Raw genomic sequence first — 20,166 nt, forward strand, 5'->3', positions numbered from 1 at the left:
ATGCATTCTCTCACCCATCTTCTCACCATCTTTCCTCTTTCAACATCTGGATTTTTTTTTTTAAAAAAAAAATACAAGAGAGAAGAGATGGTGGGTAGAATGCAAAAAAGCATTTGCCATTGTAATATTGTAAAAAAAAGGACAGTTTTGAGTCGTAGGAAATTCCTCTAATGTACTAAGAGCCCAATTGGAAGTGCGATTTTAAAAATTACGATTTTAAAAATTGTGTTTTTAAAATTACACAGGTATTTGGTAAAACATGTTAAGAAGTATTTTTTTTTTTATCAATTAAATGTTTTGATAATATTAGCATATAATCGAGGTTTCATGGCCAAATAGGTAAATATTGCCCCAAATATTTTTTTAAGCAAAATCGTGATTTTGGTTTAAATTCATACTTTTTAAAATAAGCACCCTCTAGTCAGCTTATAAAAATCGCAAATTTTTTTACGATTTTAAAATTTGCATTTTTAAAATTGCAATTCCAAACACTCCGAAATTACGATTTGGTTTTAAAACATTTGAGGGGACAAAAATACCCCTAAAATATAACTAATTGAATATTATCAAATTTAATTGAACTTGATCTAATTCCCAAGTATCCACTTGACCGATACCATGCCAAGAATGTAGTCTTGGCCCTTGGGCTGTGTAATTGTGCCCAAACCATATATCTCCATGGCCCAAGTGAACCAACCCGCTAGGCTGACAAATTGGTATCTTTGTATCCACCAATAACAAATTGACAAATCAGCGTGAACACAATAAGACAAATAAGTAAAAACACTGAATTTTTATTCTTATGTCCCTTTGAAAGTAAAACCCTTCACTTTTCCCATTCATCGACCCAGACCGCCTACGCCAGCCACGAATCCGGCCAGCCCAGACGACGCCAGCCAGCCCAATCACTTCTTCCGGCCGCTGCTCCTCCACGCCGGTAAGTTATCCCTCTCTCCGTCTCTCACTCTCTCTCTCTCTCTCTCTCTTTGTGTGTCACCAGTTGTGTTATTTATTTATTTTTTTTGACAAGGCTTGATATTCATTGTTTGGCCCCAGAAAATCGAAATCTTCAGTGATGGGAAAGTCACGTTCACTGTAAGGCTTTCACATTTGCACCCATTTATTTTTTTAAAATTTTTTATAATAATTTGCTTCTTTTTTTTTAATTTTTATTTTATTTTATTTTATTTTTAAACTTTGTTCTATAATTATGAAAACAAAGCAGACCGGAATCAATGTCCAAATCCGACCTTAAATTCGAGAAGAAGCGCCAGTTCTATGGCAGTAAGTTTGGATTCGTTAACTCTACAATGAGTTTCTTTTCCTACATATATACTGTTTTTTTGTTTGTGTGTGTAAGAGAGATAGTTTGTTGCAATTGTTCAGTTTTTAATGTTTTCTATAAATGAATCAATCTCATTTAGTTAATTTTGCATAAAACCCATTTCACCATTGAGTAAAATGTTTTGGGTTTCTAATGCTGCTCTTGGAGATGTCAATCAAGCGCCCCTTTAAGTCAAGGTAAATACTTTCCTTGCAGCTAGAAGCTAAGGAAATTGAAAGAACTTGGAAAAGGGGCAAAGGCAGTTTCTAGCATCGAAGACGTGCTAGTACTTTTAGAACATGTATTTTGCCATGATTGATGTGCTTCCATATTGCCAACTCTTGTTTACTATCTTTTTACTACATTCTTTGATCTTGTGGAGCTTTTTCTGGTCATTCTGTTTCTGTTTTAGGTTTCAATAAATTTTTACTTTCTAAATTTTTAATAATTGTTAGGTACTTGTTACCATATTTATTTATTTGACCTTTTTATTTTTGTGAAATTATGCAGAGGTTAGAGAGACTGTTGCTGCCTTGAGTGCCCAGAAGGCTATTGGTAAGGTAAGATTCTTAGATTGACTTTCTCGTTGATTATCTTTATACGATAGCCTCTATTAGTTCAGTATAATTTTGATATAAGGATTTGCTTTGAATCAAAGTTTCTGTCTTTGATGGAGGAACTTCACCATATTAGTATAACATGTACTGAAAGTTTCAAGGAAGAAAGTTTTTTATGGTGCTGTAACTTTTTGCCACATTGTAAATAGTGTCTTCATGCGCATTTTGTTTGCCTATGTTTCTTTGAGATGCTTTAACATTGGTAAATTTTGCACTTTGCTACAAGCATAGCACTTTTTGTGAAGACATAGCTCCTATCTTCTAGAATTGAGGCCTTACCCTCAGAACAGAAGTTGCAACTAAAAGTGAGCTAATATAGGAGTCAATAAGATTTAGAAGTATCCAAACACAAAATAGGGTGGAACGTGAGGTCATGGGTCAAGACCCATGAGGTGCATGTCTAACTTAGAAAAAAAATGTCAAAAGTATCAGATTTTGACAGTGGTTTAACGTGAAGCGGATTGGCATAAAGTTTTGGCATACATGAAATAGATTATATGTATGCAGTGATGCAATTTTTCCAAAATGCAAGGATATAATAAACAAATTTCAATCAAGCTTCAAGTGTTATATGGATTATGTTTATAGCTGTATTATTAAGAAGTGACATAAATACTTTTGGAGGACAAGCTGTATTTGAGAAAAAATTTAACTGGAACTTCAGTATATGATAAATGGATAATATGCAACTTCTTAGGAGACATCCGAATAAAAAAGAACCCATGGTGGTCCATAAGTTTTATAAAGCCTTGAAAACCATGGTGTTTCTTTCTTTTGGGAAATCCCTCAGACCGTGTTGTTTTCCAAAAGTTCCAGAGTAATTTGTAGAATGGTGTATTAGAGTTGTTTACTTTTATTCGATATACGAATTTGAGGTGTTCGTTTGTTGTGGCGAGAGTTATGCATGGCACTTACAGAATTTATTTTTGAATTATATTGATACTTTTTATCATGTTAAGTATCCAATTTATGTTCCATCAGAAGAAGAAACATCGAAGGGGGCAGAAGAAGTTGAAAGTATATGATCTCTCTTCCCTCTCAGAGTTCCTTCCTGAGTTGAAGACTCCGCAGCAACCAACTCCTGCAGCTGAGTTCAACCTGAATTGTAAATCTCGGCAAAAGTTAATGTGAGTACTTCAATTCATCGATTTACATACAGTTGCACATATTAGTTTTTCTCGGTATTCTGTTATTCAAATCTCTTATGTAGTAATGGTTACCTGTCATCAGCTTGAAGGAAGGTAAACAGTTGAGTGCAGTTCTTAACCATCCTGCTTTCCGGTTGGATCCTCTGGCTGCCATTTATCAACACCTGCAGAGCACACAACCGGTTACAGATGAGAAACCAAAGAAAAGGAAAAACAAGAATGGAGGGAAGAAGAGAAAAGAGAAGAAGTCTAAGGTTTCAGATGGGCCTCAATCTATGGTTATGTGATTTAAAAGATAAGCTTTCCCATTCTGCTTCTTTGAGCCATATTTGTTCATATCAAGTTTTAAAAGTTTAGAATGCTCACAATTTGGAATGTAAAATACACTTGCCTTTCTGTAGAGATACTATTAATCTGAACAGTGTAATTTTTCTTTTCCTTTTTCTGTCAAGAATATATTTGAGAAGGAAATATCATCTGGTTTTTGAAGCCTTTCATTTTTAGTACTCAACTGCAATTTTTCTTTTCCTTTTTCTGTCAAGAATATATTATATATTTGGGAAGGAAATATCATCTGGTTTTTGAACCCTTTCATTGTTAGTGCTCAACTGCTCTGAATATAGGGAGGATTTATGCCTTTTGTGACAGAAACATTAAACATGGATGGTAGTAGTTTAGCTAACGTAGTTCCGTGTAGGGAAACTTTTGAGGATGCGGTGCACGGGACCGAAGTTTACTCTGCAGGGGTGGGTTTGAACAGCCTTGCTTTGGAGAGGTTCCAAGTAGTTTAACTAACGTAGTCATTTTTGTTGGTGCAATATATGATGTTCATAATGTCATTGACTCTTGTTTCCAGACAAATTTATCAGAGATTTTTTTGGTCATTCATTGAATGCAAAGATGAAGAATATGAATCTTTATATTGAATCAGAACATTCGAAATTCGAGTCATACAAGTAAGCTGAAAATAAAGTGGATTTGCTTGGAATTTTAAGGAGCAGAAGAGAAGAAGAAAGATCCTCTTTTAATATGCCTTGAGTTTTGTTTTCTTCATATTTTATCCTATATACTAAATTTTGGATATGGTCAGGAGAAACCAACTCTCCACTGAGCCTTCCTTTATGAGGGTTTCCAAAAAAATTGTGTTCTCGTTCCACTCATCCACTGAGTATTTTGTAAGAGACATATATCATGAAGCCTTGCTAGAGAAGTTGCTGGATAGCCAATCAAGACCTTCGTGTAGCCCTTGGCCGGCGATGGCAGAAGTACTCTGGATGTACCTGCACATAGATAATAAATTAAAGCCACTAATCCAATTACATGCATCGAGGGGAATCCCATCTTAATAAAATTAAAAAAATTAAAAAAAAGGCTCTTAATTCATGATTTGGAGTGCGTTTGGCGCCCCAAAATTTTAAACAAAATTGTAGAAAGTGTTCTATTTGAGAGCTCATTTGAAAAATTGTAATTTGAAAACGTAAAACATGTAAGATTATGTATTTTAAAATCGCAGAAACAACTCATTTTTACTGATATTACCAAATGTTTAACTGCGTCATTTTTATTAATTATGTTTTAAAATTGTTATTTTTTGAAACCACGGACACTGGGATGAATTTTTATGCTTTTGCTTTTGTTATTTATGTCAAAAGGGATTTCTTCTGGCATTCTTCTTATAACTATATTTCTCTCATCCAAAGGGTTTTAAGTTTGAGGAGTGAAAATTTGAGGAGTGAAAATTTGTAAATGCACTTCACAGAAAGGAGGCCTGAAGGGGGAGAGAACATAGAATCATTTATTTTCTCTTTGATGTTTTCAAGGAAAGCCAATGCTTACCAACGTCGCTGATGGAGTGTGTGTAGGCCAAGTTTGTCCGCAACCTCAGCAACACCCAGAGAATTTGGAAGGTCCTGCTTATTGGCAAAGACAAGAAGAATGGCATTCCGCAGTTCAAACTGAAAAAGCGATAAAAGTTTGTTAAATTATCTGTACGTTATTTCAAAAGCTTAAGTTGATAGACCGAAAGCATGAAATATTTAATTGAAAACGTGGGTACGTAATTGTTTAAATTAAGGTTATCTCAAAAGCTTAAGCGGATAAAAAAATTGTAACCTCGCCGAGAATACGATGCAGCTCATTGCGGGCTTCCGAAATTCTCTCTCTATCATTGCTGTCCACGACAAAGACTAGTCCTTGAATATTTTGAAAGTAATGTCTCCACAAAGCTCGAATCTGCAGATTAGTAATAATGTCTGAAGCATTTCCCATTGTTAAATTTCATAAAACATAATGAAAAAAACCATTATTGTTTTTCAGAAGATTGGTTTTTGTTCATCAATATGGCTGTATCTGGTATATATATATATATACATACATATACATCAAATAGAAAGACATCAAGTTGGTACCTTATCTTGTCCTCCCAAATCCCAGACAGTGAAGTTAATGTTTTTGTACTCAACTGTCTCCACGTTAAAACCTGGTCCATGACAAATGCAGCCAATACACATCATCACCTGTGACATGGCAGTCTTCATTGTGTAGCAGTTTGGAAGATGGTTCCATCTGCATATATATAACGTGGTGTATCTAAAGAGACAGAAATGAGGATGGTTGCCATTGGTTGCTTTCATAATTTATTAGATTTATTTACTTTTTTCTAATTTGATGTTTCTTTTATATGCTTTCCGTGTACTTAGATTCCGCCTTTACATAAGATAGAGAAGGAAGAAATGCAGAAAGAAGTAATATTTCTAGCTGAACTTTCAAATATCTCAGGCTTAAGCATCAGAAGAAGAGATAGCTTCATTAAGGAACCGTAGGCTTCATAATTAAGGTAAAGAGTTTTTAAGGTAGTTACCAACTGTTGGTGTGGATGTGACAACTTCTCCCAGTTTTAACTTGTACAAGATTGTTGTCTTGCCGGAGGCATCAAGACCCACCATCAGAATCCTCATTTCACATTTGGGAAGAAACCTCTTTGCCAGTCGGGATATGGTAGCACCCATGGCACAATATGAACAGAAGAGATGAAGAAGGATATTTAAGAAAGAAAATGGACAGTTTCAGCAATATGAGGAGAGAACTCATGAAACACAGAAACAGGACACAAATTTAAGGAGAAACATAAACAGGGCCAATGGGATGTTGATGGGTGAGAAAAGGCAGAGGAGAATAAATTCTGATTCCAAGACAGGAAAGTTATTCGACTTCCAATGGTAGCTGCCAAGCATGAGAAACCTTAGATTATATTATATTGGTGTAGATGGAGATGGCCAAAAATCTGTCGGTTGCCTTAAAGTTAAAGGTTACATATTTGACATTTTAAAAGGCCAGGATCTTTGTGTCTAACAAAGCTAAAACAAAAGCTTCTTTCTCAAAAAGCACTTGGAGTGATGCCCTGACAGTAGCTGATTGCTTACAGATCAAGATGAGTCCTACTTCTCAAGATATCTTTCTGGAATCCAATCTGTTTAAATAATAATAACTTATAATAATACAGTTGTTTTATTCTCCTTGCTGATCAAACCCTTTTCTCAACCCTGTGCAGAAAGTTAGAACCTAACATTCCCAGTATCACTAAGTAATCTATTACTTAGTGACTAAACCATTTGAAGCTGTTCCTCTTTTACTTTTCTTCCTTCTCCATTATTAAGGATTTTTTTTTCTCTAAATATAATACCATTTGTGAACAATATTTCTCAAGATAATGCTATTCTGGTTTATTTTCCAAATTGATATCCTTTACACAGAGATGCCATACTGGCCAGAAGAACGAAAAAGGGTAGGTAAAAAAAAAAAAAAAAAAAAAGATGTAAAAAGCAACTATGTTCTCACTAACCATATGGATCATGCAATATTTGTAAATATTTTATGTGGTGCTTAGAGTTGGAACAATGAGACAATTACCAAAGTTTATAGGAACAAATTTTCACACTCATAATTTAACTAAATGAGCCGCGTTTTCTTTTTGTTGGATCTTTGCCTTGTTGGATCTTTCCCTTGACAGTGGAAAAGATCCTTATCATTTTTTATGTAATTTATTTGACCCTTTTCTCATGTATTAATTTAATTTAATTTATTTTTTTTTAAAAAAAAGAGTGGGACACAGAAATCAACATATTTTAGATCTTATCAAATTCAAACATGATTAGAACACATTTCTTTTTGACATTAGACGTTTAATTGTTATATTCACAAGTGGGGATATTTGTCCCATTAAAAAAACTTATCTTCCAACAAGATGTTTACAAAGTGGATTAATTACATTAAGGAGTTTGATATCCTGTAGATCTCAAAATAAAAAAAAATAAATTATACAATGTCTCAGACAGGCAGCCAATCAAAATTTGAAGACTATTGAAGCATCAAAGATCGTTGTCAACAATAGCCATGATTACACCAATTGACAGAATTCATTAACGATGAACAATCCATGCATTACAAATGATTTATTTATTACTAAGAGTTGTAGTTGTCATTTAAGCTTTTTTTATTTTATTTTTTTATTTTTTTTTATAATGCGCAAAAAGGTTTTGTGACATAAACATATTCCATTCAGAAACGAAATCAACTCAGATGATTATAAGAAATATTTTCTACATATCGCATTATGTTAGAAAAAAAAAGAAAAAACCCCTCCAGTGTAGCACTTAAAAACATGTGAAAGTAACACCACAGAAAAGCCTTTATCTAGATTTTAAAACTTTCCATATCTTGGTGCATTCTCAAGTCTTAATGCCATTGTTTGGAACTGAGATAACTATAATCACAAATGAACAAAAATGTAATCTAGTGGATATTTCAGAATTACAGACTTTACAAACATGAAGAGACCTACAATGTGATCAATCTTTTGAAGCAGACTGGAAGATAAAAATTGCTGTCAAAACGCCCACCAATCCTGTAACTGCCAAGGCTACTGTAGGCAGGGGACTTGTGAGCCCAAAATTCTGCAAAAATCAAAATATACAATGATTTTATAAATAAATGTTCATGACTGTGATATTGTCTGTTTATAATTGGTTGTAGTGTGCTTCTACTTCTGTGTGGAGAAAGAGAGAGACAGAAGGGTGCAGTTTCTAGCTACCAATTGGTTTGGTTGACCAGCCAGCTCTCTCAGTACTAACACCATCAATTTTTTAGGGTTGATGTGGTGGGAGGGGAGGGGCGGGCGGATTTTGGCGTTGGAGATGGAGTTTAGAAAGCGATGGTGTTGGCTATGGCGGCAGTGGATTTGGGTGTACGTAGATGAGTTTGGTGAAGAGCAACTGTGAGAATACGGTGTTTTATATGGATGTTGCCAAGTTGGTTTTCTTTGGATCCTCAGCACCAATGATACTCGATGTTGTCGGTTTTGTTACTTCCGAAAGTGCACCGGCCCATCAAAATGTCAAAAACCAACAGATGTTGTTCGGTTTCTGGTGGGACGTGTTGATTGGTTGGTTATCTGTATTTTATGACCGCCCCTGTCCAGGAGAAGAGACTTAGGAACCTCTTTTTTCACTCTTTACTTTGTGCATTGTCATGGATTAGATACACCATTCCTTTTCTGGCCAAAAAGGTATATATGTACAAACACACAAAGGAACACTTTCCCCTTGTGGTATCAACTGTTGACTTTTAAAAAAGGGACTCAAAATGCTCAACAGGAAAGAATAAACTAATAATCATCCAAAAGGCATCTTACGTTTAAGAGGTACTAAAACACAACAATAGCCAAGAGTTTCCATGATCTCCACACCAAAGCCTCTGGGCTTGAAGGTTCCCAAGACTTGAAAAAATGGGACTACAGGACAGTTAGCTCAGACATCATCCAGTGTCCAAGGCAAACCTCATTAAAATGATTTCAATCAGCCATGCCATACGCATCATTCTCTCTGAGGGATGGGTTATGCATGTGTCTAAACATAAGAATGGAGGGATGGGGAGATGAGAGGGGCAGGGGTGGATTTGTTTGATCAAGGAGGCTTCACTCAAATGATTAAACCAAAATGATTTTGTCTCGTTCTAAATTTGATCAAATAATTTACATATGATGCTTTTGATAGAGGAAAAGATCATCATTAGAGTCTCAATTAGTTATTTACACTTTAAAGCAACATTTTATGAGCTTCTGTAATAAATAAAACCATAGCACATTGAGTAAACTTTTGTAACATTTGATACACTGGGATTACTAAATGTAAAACATATAAAAAATTTACTCATTTTGATTTCTTGATGATTTTAATACTTTGGTATTTCTGTTAATTCTGCTTTGTATAAAACTGTATCCCACCTCCTCAACACGACAACCAATGCTGATACTAAACTATGCATGAAATTAAAAGTAAATAGCTTTTGCTTGGATCTACAAACCCAAAGCAAGTACCATACCTCCAGAAGTCCCTTGCCAGTCGCTATCTCAACAGTAATAGCCACTGCAAAGCCAACCATTGCAAGCCGGCCTAGCCATACATCCAAACTGTTGTCCTGGGTACCTTGCTCACATCTTATGGAAACGGACCTAGCTTTGTATGCAATCCTCTTTTGACAATAAGTTCTTCGTATCACTACAAACGAAAGCAAGCATCAGCTCTCACCCGATTAACTTGAAATGTCAGATAGTGATACGTCAGTTGTCAAGAATATTATGGCAGATTTCAAACTAATTTACAAATAGTTAAAACTTTTCTTTTTGTATTTTCTCTTAGCATTCATAAAGGGGAAAATGACCAGGTTTAGACGGGCATTTTAATGACAGATATGCAGTCTGAACTTCAAGAGCATGAAAAAGAAAAACTGCTAAACATCACATCTGTAGAGGTCTTGTCAACCAAGTATTTAAGACCAAAGCTCATGAGCTTGAAAACAGGAGGATAAATGGATTAATTGAATCAATGCGCGTGTTGCTAGCAAACATGTTCGTCATTTGCATGGTAAGCAAAGAGATTGCAACATAATTATCACAACCGAAGTACCTTAGATATGATAATAGAAATACAGTTACACAAATATCTCAAACATGAGATTATCACCAGAATTGTAAGAAATGTTGCTACCATAGTTGATTCTTAAAGAGAGATAACGATTAAAATAAAATGACTTAGAATATTGGTCATAATAAACAATTTAAGCCTAATGTGATGTCGTAAATAGAAACTAGACGAGAACTATTAATAGACCATAAAAAACACAGCTATTGTGAAATGGTTGTGAAAGTACTCAGGTAAATCACTAAGGAAGGTGATTTTGATCATTGCATATACGCTGGTGTACCATCACAGGAAAAACCAGTATCAAAATCTAGCTAAGATGACAAATATTGATATCAAAATAAAAACATAGAGATATTTATAAGTAAATTTAACCAAAAAGGGAAAAATGAAAAAGAAGGGAAGGACCCAAAGCCAAGTATGCAAAAAGAATACACGAGAGAACCACCTCTGTCAAAAGAAAGAAGAAAAGGCAATCCTAAAGTGAAGAGGAGGAGGCGGGTTCAGTCTTCCAAGAATGGTGCATAGGAAATAAGCTGGGAGGTGTATGAAACAGGGCTTGCAGATTAATGAAATGCTTTGAAATGGTCACCAATCAATTGATTGAATCAGCATCTTCTTATTACATGGTCTCTCTAGGTTCTAGAGTGTGTAATTTCTTTTTTTTACCACAATTTGTTACTGAACAAGGGGCTCTTATATTGTTATATGAAGATAAAGCCTAGTTAATTTCCTTCAGAAATCACTTGATAATATCCACTACTTGGTGATTTAACACGATAAGCTTTTAGGATAATTGGCAATTTAACAAAATATCAAAGCAAAAGTCCCGAGTGTGATACTTGGCTCCGCCATTCACCTCCTATTTCAATTAAACATTCCATGTGTTAGACTAACTTATTAAAAAAAAAATTTGAGAAAAAGTGTTAGAATATTATTTAAATAATTAAATCTACAATTTTCTATCAACTTAAACAAGCTTTTGGAACAACTGTTGAATTGCTATTTAGTACACAATTTTGAAATTTTATGGAATCGTTCCAGTCATTCTGCCTTAAAGATAATAACTTTCAGCCCATATAAATTGTTTGTTTGTTTAGCACTTTTTTTCATTTCAAAGCCCACTTGGTGTCCCACCAAGTTAAGCTTCAGAGAAAGAGAGAGACTTAAAGGGTGCTTGCCTATCACCCATTTACAGTGTGATTTTTCACAATCAGTTAGTTTTGGGTTCGACAAATAGTACCACACTTCCTTTCAGAGACATATCATGAACACCTGGTGGAAACAAAAAGAAAAAAAAAAAAAAAAAATCAAATTAGCATCCTTACAAAGCGGAGAACCGGTGGTGAAGGATGACCCACGTAGTGAAAACTTGGAAAGAGGAAGCCGAGGAGTTGCAGCAGGAGCTTTGGCCATGGCTGAGCTAAGAGCATAAACATCTGCAACATAAATACATAATTCTCACTATCTGAAAGTATAAGGCAAATGGAAATTCCAGAAACTCAGAGAGAGAGAGAGGGTTACCGCGGAAGGAAAGGGAGAGAGAGGCGGAGATTTGAGCAGAGGCCATTTGAGAGGAGCTGTTTGTGGCGCCACAGGAAAGCCTCTCAGCTGCTATCGCTTTTATGGGAAGTGAGCAGCTGAGCTTTGTGAAGATTGATTGGGGGAATGTGACACGTCACCATACACAGACAAGATGGGGCGCGGCATTGGTGAGAGTTGGGCCGACAATTTAACTCGTGACTCGTAAACTTATAAGAAAACCACACTTAATTTTATGATTAGGGACCGTTGAGGTTAAACGGGTTCGGATTATGGGTTGTTTCAACCCGCATGTTTGACCTATTTCAACCCGTTTGTGAAGATTGACCTTATATATATATATATTTTCTCAAATTTGTATTTATACGTTTAAATGTGTTTACGGGTCGGGTTTGGTCGGGCCGGGTCGAGTTAAAACCTATTAACATCTAAATTAATCATGTTCGTGTGTCATGTCGTGTCAACCCGACATGACACATTTATCTAAACGGGTTACATATATCGTATTGTGTTACTTGTTAAGAAAACGTGTTGTGTTCGAGTTTGGGTATTCGACACGTTTATTTAAACGTGTTGTGTTCGAGTTGGCATAAACGAGTTTGTGTTATAAACAGGTTGACACGCTAACCCATTTTATCAGCCCTAGTGGGAACTGACCAGGGTTGGTCGGACGACTCAGACCCTCCCACAAATTCCAAAATAATAATAATAATAATAATAATAATTAAACAAAATAAAATAAATGAAAAACTTCAAAAAGCCCCCCTGAACTTTCAGCCAATTTGAAAAATCCCCCCTGAATTTTCAAAACTCTCATTTAGGCTTCTTGAACTTTGATTTTCTCTCACTTTGAACCCTTTTAACATTAAACTACGTTGTTTTGGGCTGGGTAGGTGTTTAATTTTAGGACACAAAATGACGTAGTTTAATGTTAAAAGGGTCCAAAGTGAGAGAAAATTAAAGTTCATGGCGCCTAAATGAGAGTTTTGAAAAATGAGAGTTTTGAAAGTTCAAGGAGGTTTTTCAAATTGGCTGGAAGTTGAGGGGACTTTTTTAAATTTCCCCGAAAATAAAATAACAACTGCTTCCACTCCCATTTCCACTCCTCTATCCTGTAATTTGGAACAAGAAGTTTATAACTTCAGCACCTCTTCTTCTTCTTCTTCTTCTTCTTCAATCTTTGGTGCCTGACCTTGAAAGCCCTCGCTCAAATGGCCTCTTTCTCTGTTGGGATGCACATCTCCCCAACCCACCATTTCAAGAAACGCTCACATATCTCATCATCTCTTCCTAGCTATCTCCTTCAGGCACAGCCCTCACTCCCTTGCTTTGGATCGTCTTTGTGTAGAACCAGGGGTACAAGGTTGCTGGGCAATGGGGTTCTTGCTAGAGCTGAAGACAAGGCCAGGGGTTCAACATCTTCTTCTTCTTCGTTTCAGGAGCAGCAAGCTCAACCAAATCCTGAGAGTCAACTAGAGGTTTATTCTTTCTCATCCTTACGTACCAAATTTCATTTCTTTTAGAGTTCCCATATGGTGGTTTTGCTAGTTTATGAATTTGGATGAGTGATTTTGATGAAGTTTGGTGAATTGAAGTTGATAGAATTGGGGTAAGTGATGGATTTTTGGTTAAAACCATGATGTTAGCTAGTAGTATCTGCAATTTTTTCATTTGGGCAACCTAATGTCATCATGGAAATGAGGTTTCGTTTTGCTTCAGCTAAAGATGTGTTGCTTTCTAAAATAGCCCATTATTGCTGTTGGGCTTGGGGAAAAATTTTAAAAAATAAAATAAAATCTTCAAATTTTATGGGAAGATTTCTATTTAATTTGTTTCGATATTGTTATCATTAATGTAGTGCTTGCATCTTTTCTGCTAATATTTCCAGTTAATTATTGACCCATTAGCATGTCACCAGGAGCTGAGACCAGACTCTGGGTCATGTGATCCTTTATGTTCACTGGACGAGACGAGTTCACGTGATTTTGAAGCCACTTATCAACCCAAGACTGATTTGCTGAAAGCTCTTGCAATATTTGCAGCAGCTGCAACAGGGGCAGTGGCAATTAACCATTCATGGGTTGCTGCCAATCAGGTCCTTTTTTGTCTTGTTGGCTGATCTTTTTGTTTTTTTAAGGAAAAAGTGGTATAATGGATCTTGAGTAGTAACCTTGGCTGATTTGATCAAATTTTATGAAATAGGATGTTGCTATGGCATTGCTATTTGGAATAGGATATGCAGGCATCATTTTTGAAGAATCTCTAGCCTTCAATAAAAGCGGAGTGGGATTGCTGATGGCCGTCAGCTTATGGGTAGTGCGTAGCATTGGGGTAAGATTCCTTCTTGCTACTTGAAATTTCCAACGACATATTATCCAGCCAAACTCTGTATATGATTCCTTCTCCAGTTATGCGAGTTTTGCTGGTAATGAAGGCTTCGTATATCCAAATAAGCATTAGTACGAGCTTGACTGTAGTTGATACATTATTTTCTAAGTTCCGCTGATTTCTTGGGCATAGTAATGTAAATTTTAGAAGAAAATGACATTTATGGGCATTTTTTATTTTCTGGATTTTCTAATTTTCAGCATATAATTTATAGTGTCCATGATGAGCTTTTATTTGGTGTCATCATTGACAAGTTGCTTACTTTGTTTGATATTGGGACTAATAAATCAAAGTTGCTTTGGACAACTAATTCTTATATGAGGCGTTGATAAAATGTATTGCTGCCTATGTTCTGAAATCAGATCAAACTTTTGAAAGATATTGTTAATCTTAGCTTTAGATAAGTGGGGTGCTGAAATGATTTTGTGTCTATAGGTAACATTTTGATGTAACAGAATGTTGGGAGCGTGTTCTTTAGAGGGTTTTTAAGTGTTTTTTTTTCCTTTCTACAGTTTATACTCTGATGCTCCTAAAGACATTTTAGAAATTTTATATGTAATAGTGGTCAGGATAAGGCTCCCTTGAAGTGTAGTACTTATTTCTGCACTTAAGAACTGCTTTTGCCAGTCAAATTTTAATCAGTTAAAGAATATCCCTACAACAATGCTACTTTACGTAATCTAATTAAGGAAAATTTTTTGTTCAGACAATCCTTGCTGGTTGGATTAATTGGCTGGGCACTGTACCAGTTCTATCTCTTGTTTGAATAGTTACACTGTATATTAGGACCATCACATATATGTTCCATTCATAGATATGTACGGGGACCAACTTTTAGCATGATTGTTATTCTGTAGATGGAATTACGGATCATAACAAAAGGATTTTTCCAATAAGGAAGCCCCACTCTTAAGTTGTCATCATAAATACTTAATAGTGTATATTTAATGTTATCACGAATGAGTTTAGTTTAAGTTGCTTTCATTATCCTTTGATGCAATGCTTCATTGTCTTAATGCCTCTTACTGGTGGCTATATCTGTTAAATCAATATTGGTTGAGTTTTTTTTATTTATTTTTTTAATCTTTTTCAATCTTAATTTCGTGTCCTTTGGGTCTTTGACTTGTTTAGGCTCCTTCAACTGACATAGCTGTTTCAGAGCTAACACATGCATCTGCAGAAGTCAGTGAAATAGTGTTTTTCTTGCTTGGTGCAATGACCATTGTAGAGATAGTTGATGCTCATCAAGGTTTTAAGCTGGTTACTGACAACATAACCACTCGAAAGCCACGGACGCTCCTCTGGGTGGTGAGTGCTCTATTTTTGCCATTATGGTCATATTGACTTCTGTGGGAGGTTTAATATATCAACCTTATTCTTGAAATTTAAATTAACATTTTTTTGCCTATGATCCAAAGTTTTAACAGCTCATGGTATTAGTATTGTGTGTGTGGGCATTGACAAAAGCCTGGAAACTACAAACACAAAGGATAGATTGATAAAAACCTTGGACAAACCAAAAATTATTATCTGTTCACTGTAGTCCAAACTCCAGTTTCTGTTGCACGTCAATCTAAGGGACTTGGATTAGTAGTCATAGAGAGAATTTTTATTGGCAGGCTAGCCATATTCCTAACCAAAAATTTATTGTCAGCAGTATTGGTGATGCTGAAATGTTTTTCCAGTTGATTCATCAATATGGTACCACTATTCTCCTCTTGAACTTAAATATAATACAGCAATTATGCAGTCAATCAGCTATTGTATTGATGATTTTTTATCCTTCTTTCAGTACGAGATTCTAACATTTTAGAATTTCTGTAGAAATTAGTTACTACGTGTTTCATTCCAGCTATGATTTTCGCTGCAGGAAACCTTAGAGATTTATTTGATTTTAAATCATTTGTAGTTTGAGTTTGCCCAATCAGCCTTACCGCCTATATTATATTCCTTATCGATTAATGACACTCGTACTCATGAAAATTACAGGTTGGTTTTGTGACTTTTTTCCTTAGTTCAGTCCTAGACAACCTGACGTCGACTATTGTCATGGTTTCATTATTACGGAAACTAGTACCTCCATCAGAATTCCGCAAGTATGTGCTGACTATTATTTAATTTCATCTCATAGGATTTGAAATCTTCACTAGTTTTTTATGTTATTAGTCTCTTATTATGTCTTGAATTTCTTCAGTCGAATCAAACAAAAATATTCACTACAAGTTTATAAGTCTGTTTTCTTTTGTACTATGTATATATTAACATTTATTTTGCCCCCTAAAGTGATACACAATTAAGGTGTTAAGTTGACAGCTATAGTTAGTTGTATCTAAACCACACTCTTAGAATGACCATGATATCAACTTTTGATTTCTGTCAGGAATGCAAATCTTCAGAGTAATTAATGTCACACATAAGAGTCACGAACCTCATTTTTACTAGAATATTTTAAGAGGACATTGTTGTAGGGCAGATAATGATATCATGACATACTTGTGTGTTTCTCGGACACCTCTCTCTACTGCAGTGTCCGAATAGATTCACTGTAATGGCTTTAAGGAGTTCACTGTTGCACTGAGACTGGCTGCCTGCTTGCTATCTTATCTTTACTAGAAAACTATCAATCCAGTTCCTGCTAATCATTTGTTAGTTATTTGATTTGATTGGTAATCTTCATTTTTTTTTATTTGGATTTTATCCACAGGCTTCTAGGAGCTGTTGTTGTGATAGCAGCAAATGCAGGTGGTGCATGGACTCCTATTGGTGATGTTACCACTACCATGCTATGGATACACGGTCAGATATCCACTTTGCCGACAATGAAGGTTTTTAACATCATCCTCATAAACTGATCCCATCGATAGAATATGCTTCTGTTCTTATTTTGCATTGTCCAAATATCTGTTCGTTGGGTATTAATGGATGATGGATGTTTATTCTCACCAAGGTATTCATTGTATTGTCTTGTTATATATTTCATGCTGCTTTTGCATGTTCAGTTTATGCAAACAGATAAAGTGAAGTTGAGTGGTCCAATAGGTCCAACCAAGGCATCTGGATAAGCTGGGTTGTCTTCCCCTAAAAAAAATTGTAATTTTATGACCTGACTGCAGTTCTAGGTGTTTGGTTAACCGACCCGGATATGTGCATTTGTGTGTTCTAATTAGGTAAAATAGATTATGAGAAAGTGAAGTTTGCAAGATTTAAATGGCTAATGTAATTATTGCATACTTCCTCTCTTTCTCTGCCTTATATGTGTGTGAGAAAGAGAGCTGAGCAGGATCTTGCCATGAACTTGTCGAAATTGATCTATGTTGCAAAAATTGGAGTGTTTAAATGCTGAATAATGTCCATTTAATTGTGGTCATCTGGATGGTGAAAAATACTTTTTATGTTCAAACTATAGATTTCAGGTATATTAAACTTTAACTCATGCAGTGGATATTTCTCTTGCAAATTTACGAAACTCACAATTTGTTAAAGGACAAATTTATTGATGATGATTTTAAAATACGCCTTGAAAAGGTGAGGTTCCATCATGATTGTTGTTAATATACTATGCAACAATGAAATTTTAAAACCATGTTTTTTGTTTTTCTTTAAATATTCTTTTTTTTTTTTGGTGCAAGGCAGCCTTGTTTTTAGTTTGTGATAAGAAAAGCTTATAAAGCATATGGTCAAAGTTTACATCTCGCTAGCTGGGGCCCTTTTAATGCCAGGTCCTTAAATTGCTTGAGATTTACCTTTCATTCAATGACAGTGACTAGGCTGATTTTAATTACAATAGCACTATTCTGACTAAATGAAGAGTTCTCATAATCGCAGTTTCTTTTCTTACAGAACCTATTCATACCTTCAGCTGTTTCTCTAGCTGTCCCTTTGGCACTTATGTCCCTGACTAGGTATTATTATTGCATTGTCAAAGCAAAGCCAGGGAATTTGAGTTTTGGAAGGTTAGATCTAAATTACTGGATTGGGTATGAAATGATATGAGTTTCTCTTCTTCTATCCAGTGAAGTTAGTGGGAAGGGACAGGACTCTCCCAATGTTTTGGCATCTGAACAGATGGCTCCTCGAGGACAGCTTGTTTTCTCAGTAGGTATCGGAGCTTTGATTTTTGTTCCAGTGTTCAAGGCCCTAACCGGTTTGCCTCCCTTTATGGGTATCCTGCTTGGACTTGGAGTTCTATGGCTTCTGACTGATGCTATCCACTATGGGGAATCTGAAAGGCAAAAGTTGAAAGTACCACAAGCTTTATCACGGATTGACACTCAAGGAGTTCTTTTCTTTCTTGGAATCCTTTTGTCTGTTAGCAGGTGAATAAGGAATACTGTTTGAACTTCTGTGTACGTTTCAAGTACTGGTTTTTGTGCTGTATAATAAACTGTTAAATAGTAGCTCTATTACTCTCAAAACTATTTCTGAAAGATACCATCAAGATGCTTATGATAGATTATCCTAATTTCCTGATAAGCATATATTGAATACTTGCGTGCGTGTCTATGTTTGTGTGTGAGTAATTTTCACACACATGGGACATCCTGAAGTTATCATTTCTGCAATGTAACAAGTTTGATTTTTTGTTCTAGCCTTGAGGCTGCAGGGATTCTTCGGGAATTGGCAAATTACCTTGATGCTCATATTCCTAGTAGTGACGTGATTGCTACTGCAATAGGAGTCGTATCAGCAATTATAGACAATGTTCCACTGGTTGCAGCAACAATGGGAATGTATGATCTGACCTCTTTTCCCCAAGATTCTGAGTTTTGGCAGTTGATTGCATTCTGTGCTGGCACTGGTGGATCCATGTTAGTTATTGGCTCAGCAGCTGGAGTTGCATTTATGGGGATGGAGAAGGTGGACTTCTTTTGGTACTTCCGGAAGGTTTGTACTGCTGTTTAATGACATTCTTTTTCAACCAAAATTTATTTTTCTTTCTTGTAAAAGAAGGCATTCTCCTTTGTGCAGGTGAGTGGTTTTGCTTTCGCAGGTTATGCTGCTGGTATTGCTGCTTACCTAGCAGTACATAACCTCCCCATCTCCCTACCCACCACTGTAGCTCAGGTTCCTTTCCTTTCTGGTTCATAAATCATAGAGAGCTTTGGCTAGGATGTTTCCCTGGCTTCAAAAAAGGCAGTCAAATGTGGCAGTATGCATTATTGAAAAAGTGAATGGCAATCGTCTAAGTTTGGCAACATGGACATGATTCCTTTGAGATATAGAAAGTCAAATGAAGAAAAGTTGAAAAAAAAATTGACTTGTGATAAGTTGAGATTTTTTTGGATCAGGCTCTCAAAAAGATTTCACTTTCTGATGACTTCAATGAGAAATGTAATAATGCTCAGTCTATTAAATATTTCTTTCGAGGTTAGAATGATGAAGGGGTTTTAGAGTAGCTTTGTACCCGTATGGGTGCCGCCTAGTGGTCAAAGGGCGGGCTTGGAATGAGCTGTGGACTTGGATATTCTAAGTTTGATTTTGCACTAGGAGTTCTCCTGGATTACCTTATACACGGTTCTGGCGAGTAGAGTAGTGTAATCGAGTTTTACTCTTCATGGGTGAGTTCGAAGGGCTTTGGTTTGGTAAAGTTTCATGTCATTAGAAAAAAATAAATGATGAAACGGTGAATCAATGTATGGAGTTTGTAGTGTTGTTTATTGGAAGATGCATTTTTAAAGCATTAAAGAAAAATAAAATTAAAATATATATATATATATATATAAATCAGATTGCTTTCCTTAAATAGCAAGCTGACTTATGGTGGTTTGAATCTGCTTACCGATGTAATCTTCAACGATTGTAGGCTTGTAGCCTTGGTGGCCATGTATTCTTGTAACACTATCCTAAAGGTCATGACTTTTATAATGGGCCAAATTTTCACTTTCCGAATGAGGTAATTTGGAATAGAATCATTTTTATTTCAAGTATATATATATATATATTGTAGGGTATTACTATTCACAATGGGACAACCCATACATCATTAAATTTATAAAATTAGGTTCAAACTATAAAATGATTCCTTTACATATTAAGCGAAATTGATCGATCCATTGAGAACCCCAGAGCTAAAGAAATGATCTCATGACCCTAAATTTGCATGCATAATTCTTGTTGTATTGATTATCCTCTGTTACTAGTTATTTTTAACAGTCATTTTTGCTCAAGAA

At 35.5% G+C, this 20,166-nt stretch overlaps 3 protein-coding genes across 6 annotated transcripts; 2 read left to right on the forward strand and 1 right to left on the reverse strand.

Annotated features, from left to right (window-relative positions):
* The first annotated feature begins 822 nt into the window (after positions 1–822).
* LOC132178914 (uncharacterized) lies at positions 823–3,592 on the forward strand. Of its 4 annotated transcripts, none has more exons than XM_059591495.1 (6): positions 823–937; positions 1,057–1,095; positions 1,223–1,284; positions 1,835–1,884; positions 2,923–3,068; positions 3,172–3,592. In XM_059591495.1, exons 2-6 carry the CDS (start codon positions 1,076–1,078, stop codon positions 3,374–3,376), a joined length of 483 nt encoding a protein of 160 aa, XP_059447478.1. In that variant the 5' UTR covers positions 823–937; positions 1,057–1,075; the 3' UTR covers positions 3,377–3,592. The 4 variants fall into 4 exon arrangements, with proteins under 4 accessions (XP_059447478.1, XP_059447480.1, XP_059447479.1 ...); XM_059591497.1 differs by having other exon boundaries at positions 1,226–1,284; XM_059591496.1 differs by having other exon boundaries at positions 825–937; positions 1,031–1,095.
* Positions 3,593–4,114: 522 nt separating this feature from the next.
* Positions 4,115–11,744, reverse strand: LOC132177247 (uncharacterized). Its single transcript, XM_059589497.1, has 8 exons — positions 11,591–11,744; positions 11,395–11,505; positions 9,468–9,643; positions 7,942–8,041; positions 5,498–5,715; positions 5,202–5,321; positions 4,926–5,044; positions 4,115–4,369 (listed from the first exon to the last, which is right to left on the reverse strand). Exons 1-8 carry the CDS (start codon positions 11,634–11,636, stop codon positions 4,279–4,281), a joined length of 981 nt encoding a protein of 326 aa, XP_059445480.1. The 5' UTR covers positions 11,637–11,744; the 3' UTR covers positions 4,115–4,278.
* Positions 11,745–12,713: 969 nt separating this feature from the next.
* LOC132179303 (sodium/proton antiporter 1) lies at positions 12,714–19,888 on the forward strand. The gene is made up of 10 exons (XM_059592008.1): positions 12,714–13,086; positions 13,527–13,703; positions 13,811–13,939; positions 15,128–15,304; positions 15,986–16,092; positions 16,701–16,821; positions 17,837–17,898; positions 18,010–18,312; positions 18,586–18,880; positions 18,965–19,888. The coding sequence occupies exons 1-10, from the start codon at positions 12,820–12,822 to the stop codon at positions 19,082–19,084; spliced, it is 1,758 nt and encodes a 585-aa protein (XP_059447991.1). The 5' UTR covers positions 12,714–12,819; the 3' UTR covers positions 19,085–19,888.
* The last annotated feature ends 278 nt before the right edge of the window (positions 19,889–20,166 follow it).

Source organism: Corylus avellana, chromosome ca4 (assembly GCF_901000735.1).
Source record: "Corylus avellana chromosome ca4, CavTom2PMs-1.0".
Classification (NCBI taxonomy): Eukaryota; Viridiplantae; Streptophyta; class Magnoliopsida; order Fagales; family Betulaceae; genus Corylus; species Corylus avellana.

Coding starts and splice junctions, on each gene's coding strand:
- LOC132178914 (XM_059591495.1), top strand. CDS start 1,076: ATGGGAAAGTCACGTTCACT. Junction 1,096..1,222: donor ATGGGAAAGTCACGTTCACT/GTAAGGCTTTCA, acceptor ATGAAAACAAAG/CAGACCGGAATCAATGTCCA. Junction 1,885..2,922: donor CCCAGAAGGCTATTGGTAAG/GTAAGATTCTTA, acceptor ATGTTCCATCAG/AAGAAGAAACATCGAAGGGG.
- LOC132177247 (XM_059589497.1), bottom strand. CDS start 11,636: ATGGCCTCTGCTCAAATCTCCGCCTCTCTCTCCCTTTCCTTCCGCG. Junction 9,644..11,394: donor CACCACCGGTTCTCCGCTTT/GTAAGGATGCTA, acceptor TTTCGTTTGTAG/TGATACGAAGAACTTATTGT. Junction 8,042..9,467: donor CTGGCAAGGGACTTCTGGAG/GTATGGTACTTG, acceptor TGATTTTTGCAG/AATTTTGGGCTCACAAGTCC.
- LOC132179303 (XM_059592008.1), top strand. CDS start 12,820: ATGGCCTCTTTCTCTGTTGGGATGCACATCTCCCCAACCCACCATTTC. Junction 13,704..13,810: donor CATGGGTTGCTGCCAATCAG/GTCCTTTTTTGT, acceptor TTTATGAAATAG/GATGTTGCTATGGCATTGCT. Junction 17,899..18,009: donor GCACTTATGTCCCTGACTAG/GTATTATTATTG, acceptor TCTTCTATCCAG/TGAAGTTAGTGGGAAGGGAC.